The sequence below is a fragment of the Arachis ipaensis genome, chromosome B08, assembly GCF_000816755.2.
Source record: "Arachis ipaensis cultivar K30076 chromosome B08, Araip1.1, whole genome shotgun sequence".
Taxonomy (NCBI): Eukaryota; Viridiplantae; Streptophyta; class Magnoliopsida; order Fabales; family Fabaceae; genus Arachis; species Arachis ipaensis.
Window position 1 is genome coordinate 93,116,428 of NC_029792.2, and position 6,297 is coordinate 93,122,724.

The 6,297-nt window shown below is 37.5% G+C and overlaps 1 protein-coding gene across 1 annotated transcript; it reads right to left on the reverse strand.

The window, feature by feature from the left end:
* Window positions 5,549–5,938, reverse strand: LOC107611224. Its single transcript, XM_016313177.1, has one exon. The coding sequence runs from the start codon at window positions 5,936–5,938 to the stop codon at window positions 5,549–5,551; it is 390 nt and encodes a 129-aa protein (XP_016168663.1).

The window sequence follows — 6,297 nt, forward strand, 5'->3', positions numbered from 1 at the left end:
TACGCATCATACTGTGCGTATGCACGCACCAGACAACTTTTCTAGCGTGTGCATACGCATGAGACTCCCCACACGCTCTGGTCTGTGCGTATGCTACGCACACACACCAGATTTTTCCAAAGTTTTCAATCCAAAAACCAACCAAATCCATCTCAAGCATTACCATGCTCACCTAAAATACCAATACTTCACTATCAATTCAACATCATATTCGTCACGTAGATATACAAATACACAATGGTTACCTTAACTCCAACCATTTCACCATTATATTCAACATCATACTTTATATTCAAGACCAACCACACCGCATTCATCTCAACATATAATTTATCAATGCCACTCACTAACTTTTCACTACAATTCACATCAAACTCATTATATACGTACATATACATAATTCCATTTTGACACCCACTTCCATTAACTACGTCATTCACTATCAACATCCAACCCTTTTAAATTATTTAACATTTCCATACATGATTTCTCAACAAACTCAACATATATTGCCACTAATCATAAAACACGAACAATTCACATAATTCAACTTATCCTACGGTCAACTAGCCTAAGTTTTTGCATAACATTATACATTAACTACCAGAAACCAAAATCATACCTTGGCTGATTTCTTCCAAAGCTCAAAACACTGAACTTCAAGCTTCAAAGACTCCAATTCAATCCCAATAAATTCCAGCCACCTAAAGCTAAGTTTCAAGCATTCTAATTTACCGATTCAACTCCAATTCAACACAATTTCAATCTAATCCATACCATTCACCACAAATAATGCTAGGGTTCAGAAAATTGGATAAACCACAAGGGTTTAGAGTTTTCTTACCCTACCCGTTGATGATTGAAGTAAAACCCAACAATTATCTACTGCTAGAGTATCTCTAAACCATCATAATCACAAAATCTCTTAATATTAAAACCCAAATTTGTAAAAATGCAAAGAAGGAAGAACTGAGCATAGAATTTTAATTTTCTTATCACTCTGTTCAGATAGAATTAAAAAGCTCGATAAGACGAATGCGTGGCCATAAGCGACTCATCAATCGGAGCTCTGGATTGAAAGTTATCAGGAAATGAAATTTGAGGGTAAAAGGGTTTAGGGTTTCTTGGCTTGCCTCCCTTTTTTCAGCGTGAAATGAAGTTCATGGACAGGAAGAATGCTAAACTTTGTATATATATGTTGGGCCTTGGGCCCAAAATGGGCTCAATTTTACCGGTTCGGTCTCTTGGCTTAATTTTTTGACAAAGTCTTTAAAATTGGTGTCAAAATTCGTATTTTAAATATTTTTACTCTTCTAGATTATCAAATTTAATATTTCAAATTTTTTAAAATAATAATTAATTTATTGGTTAATTATTTATTAATTACCCGAGGTTTACATCCACCATAAAGTATTATATATCGTTGGAAAGCTCTGAGTGTCGACTATCTAAAGCCACTAAAAGCGCGTCATTTGGACTTCTATATCTCATGTTATGCTCCTTTGATAGTGAAGAGGTCACCTGGCATCTCTGTAGGGACACGCTGGGTGTATTTTTTGTAACACCCCAATTACCCTAAGCTTTACCTCTAGCCGTAAAGCAAAGGTTAATTAGAAGTTACGACATTCCTAAGGCTTATATATATTTATATATAGAAGGAATTAATATAATCTAGAAGCCTGATGAAGGATTAAGCTTAAAAAACAGGATTACAAAAGCGCGAAATGTTCACACGAAGCTAACGCATAAGATACAAGATATAGATGCAAAAGAATGGAATATATATAGATGTAGTAGTATAATAATCATAGGGGACTAGTCACAGCTTGCGGAGTTTAAGCCTACTAGTATATACAGACATACAGAGTTTTGGAGTTAAAAACAGCTTATACAACTAGTCTCTCAAATAAGCCTCTAAGGCCATAAAGATAAATATACAAAAGATGTGAGAGTAACTATAACAAAGGAAAACATAAATAAACCAAGGAGGAACCATACTCCACTCTGTCACCATATCCGCAATCTCACCGAAGTAGATTACGACCTGCATCTGAAAAACAACAACGAAGTATGGAATGAGAATCAGAGGTTCTCAGTATGGTAACAGTGCCCAATGAGGTAAGATTTAAGGCTCCGGGACGCCGAAGGCAATCCTAGAACTTCACATCACATACGGATATTCAAGCTTAGGACAAAATATAAATAAATAAATAAATAAATAAATATATATATATAGAGAGAGAGAGAACTTAAACCATAAACTATAAGCAGGGTTATCTAACTTATGGGATTTCTAACTAATACTAATCACACCGCTGTATCCCACAGCCCTCGCCAACCTAACCTCCGTGCGATCCCATTGCCACCGCCTACCTAACCTCCTCAGCACCAAACAATCATAATTAATGCAAACAAATAAAACACAGATAATATTCATATACAACAAGTAGTTCAAGAAGCAGATAGGCATGTTATACAATTAGGCAAACTCAAGTAATCAAAGCAAACAAGCACATAAGAGATGCATATGATGAATGCCTATCCTATTGGCTCGTTATATCACTTGTCGGTCCATGAATGCCAACCCAACACATCCTTTCGGATGTAGCTTTTCTGCCACGCCCACAGATATAGTGTCGGGCACACTCCACTGACCCACGGATATAGTACCGGGCACACTCTATTCACCCACGGATATAGTGCTGGACACACTCGCATGCGTAACCCAAGGATATAGTGCCTGGCACACTCTTGTAGCAGAAAAAGTCATTAATCATAATTGATTCTTAGGGATATAGTGCCCTGCACACTATCATGCTTAACCCAAGGATATAGTGCCTGGCAAACTGTCAATATTAAACAAGATCATCATTCCTTTTTGAGTCTTCAACTCATCACAACCATCATCAATTCATCACTTCCATTCCGAGCTCATTAGTTCATCAATTTCCCAATTCATTGTTAACAATCACCATATGCACCACTCTTCCTTCTCTCTCAACTAACTCATCCGCAATACACAAGAAACCTAAACCTCTGTTTGCTAACTTTTCAAAGGAAAACCTAAATTAAACCCCTAGGACCATTCCCATATCTCAATGCTCTAAAATAAGCCCAAGAGTCTTAAAATGGTGTTATAGAAGCCTACAACCTTGTCAGGAAGGTGAAATAGTTGAAAATAAAATAAAATTTGAAAAACAGAGCATGTGCATGCGCACAGGGGTGTGTGTGCACACGCCCAGGAAGATTTTCAAAGTGTGCGTATGCACAGGGTGTGCATACGCAGAGGTACTGATCCTTCCCGACTTGTACGTGCGCACAGGGATGTGCGTTCGCACAGGTCGTAATTCTTCATTGATGTGCGCGCGCACAACCTATGCTAGCGCTGCTACCAGAGCCCTTTCCCCTGCCTGTGCGTACGCACAGGTCTGTGCGTCCGGACAGAATAACATTTTTGCAGGGTTGTGCGTGCGCACAAGGCTGTGCGTGCGCACATATCAGAAATCCTGAAATTCTGCAACTTTGCAGATTTCATATTTTCAACACCAACTTTGAATGATCATAACTTCCTCTACAAAAATCCAAATTTTACAAACTTTATATCAATTTGAAGAGTTTTCAATGAACTTTAATTTAAGTTAAATTTCAGCAATTTTTGAAAACTGAGGCTCCATTTATGATCCGTTAAAGTTCACCAAAAATCTGTTTTTACCAAAAGCCTTAAAAACTTACTTTTACCAAAACTCTCATTTTAAAACCAAACTAATCACAACCCAACAATACCAAACAACCTAAAAGCCCATACCCTTCCTTTTCCAACTCAACCATCTATAATATCCCAATTACACTACTCAATACCATCAAATTCCTTAATCATCAACATCCAACATCATCATAAATAATCTTTAACCAACAAACAAACATCAACAACCACTTCAAATCCCCATCACTTAACCTCAACATTATCAATCATATCCACATTTATATTACCTCACTCAACATACACACTCAACAACATCAACCAATATCAAAATATATAATTACACCAACAACATCAATATTCATCATCAATTATCAACATACATCCTCATACATCATAATCATCAATATCATTTATTTCAAACCACCACAATATTTTACATTAACTCATTACCTTAAATTTTCATAATCCTCCATATTAACCAATATAATTAATCACCATGAATACTCATCAATACCAATAATCTCCAACAATCATCATCAACCACACTAATCCCACACAACCAACAGTTACATTAATTCACATATAATTATTCATCCACCAACAACATTCAATCCTATCTTAGGGTCAACTAGCCTAAGTGTCCATGAATATTACATATTACATAAAGGAAACTGGAACCATACCTTGGCCAATTCCCAAACACACCAATCACCAAAATGAAACCACCAAGCTTGTTCCAAAGCCTTAACCAACACCAACAAACACCAAGGCTCACACTAACAACACATATATCATCAAAATCAAAACCTAAGATACACAAAACAACTAAACACAAGGGTTTAGTAGAACCTTACCTTATCCAATGAAATTAGGGGTAAAATCCAACAATTACCCGCTACTAGATATCACCTAAACAAGCAAAACCACAAAACTTGCTCAAAACCCCAACCAAAAATGCACAGAAACTTAGGGCACAAAACTGGAGAGTGAGATGCGAGCCCTTACTAGATTTATTTAGGTAGAAAGGAAGAGATTGTCGAGAGCTTTGCGTGGCTGCAAACAGCTCGTCAATCAAAGCTCCGGATCAAAAGTTATGACTTCCGGAAGGTGGAGGTGAAAAGTAACGACTCCTCTCTTCTCCTCTCATCTCAAAACCGTGCCTCTCCTCTCTCTTAGGGCTGGAAAATGAGCTCAAAGCTCATTAAATGAGCTTATATATGTTGGGTCTTGAGCCCAGTTTGGGTCCAGTCCAACCTGTTAGCGTTTTTGGTCCGTTTGGCCCACTTTAGGCCAAAACCTTTAAGATTAGTGTCCGGTCTTCGATTCTAAATTATTTTTCTCCTTTCAAAATAATAAATCAATCTTCAAAATATTATTTTCCAAAATACGTGATACTGGACAGTCTAGAGCCGGTACTGCCAGCTTAAGTGTCAGTACGCATTTTTTACAAAAACTTTTCGAAAGAAATACATTTCCCAGCTCAGAAAAATTCATTGAAATCAAATTTCACATTTTTATTTCCAAATTAAAACTTCTAAATTTTGAATCTATTCCGGGCACTAAAATTATTTTATTAAAACGGTTTTACGTGAAAACGCGGGTTCTTACATCCTCCCCTCCTTAAAAAGATTTTCGCCCTCGAAAATTTGAATCACACGATGGGATATATATATACATATATTCCCCACGAAGCATCCTACTTTCAACGTTACTAATCCAACAAGTTGCCAAGGCACTTCGTTCACCATCATCCTACCGTGTCGACGTTCTCTCTCGCCAACTCCTTCATAGAGTAGTTCACTCGGATAGGCAGAAAATGAGCGAATTTGTTTAAGCGAACCATGATCACCCAAACCGCATAATATCCCACTTCCACTGAGGAATCTCAAGAGGATGTATCATGCCTGACGGCTTCTGATGCTCTATCTTCGTCTTCTGACATGTCAAACAGTAGGATGCCACTGTAGCTACATCACCTTTCATCCCAGGCCACCAGAACATCTTTTTTAAGTTACAATATATCTTCGTGCTTCCGTGATGAACAGAAAATCCACTGTAGTGATCCCCCAACAACAAGTCTTGTCTCAAACTTTCGACATCCAGATTGCAAACTCTCCCCTTATCTCTCCACAATCTTTCACCATCTTTAGTGAATTCCTCACGCCTTTTATCACCAACTGGTTGCAACAATTTCTGAAGCTTCCGCTCAACTTGCTGAGCCCTCTGAATTTCCATCTTAAACGTGCTTGAAGTTTGCAAATGGCTCAGACAAGATCTTCTGGCCACCTCACCAATGTCTAGCTTAAGATACACAAACTTATCCACTAACTCCTCTTCCTTGATTCTCACCCAAGCAATTGTTAAAGATTTCCAACCAATGCATCTGCGACTACCTTTGCCTTTCCATGGTGATAACTGATAAACCACTATTTTATGGTTTATCTTGTGCTCAATTGATTGGTTTTTATCAATTCTTTACCCACTTGTTCATACAATTCGCATGTTTTATGTTCCCCTTCCTGACTTTGTGCTTTGATTGAAAACATGCTTCTTTGGCCTTAAATTTGCTAATATTAATCCTCTCTTATTACCAT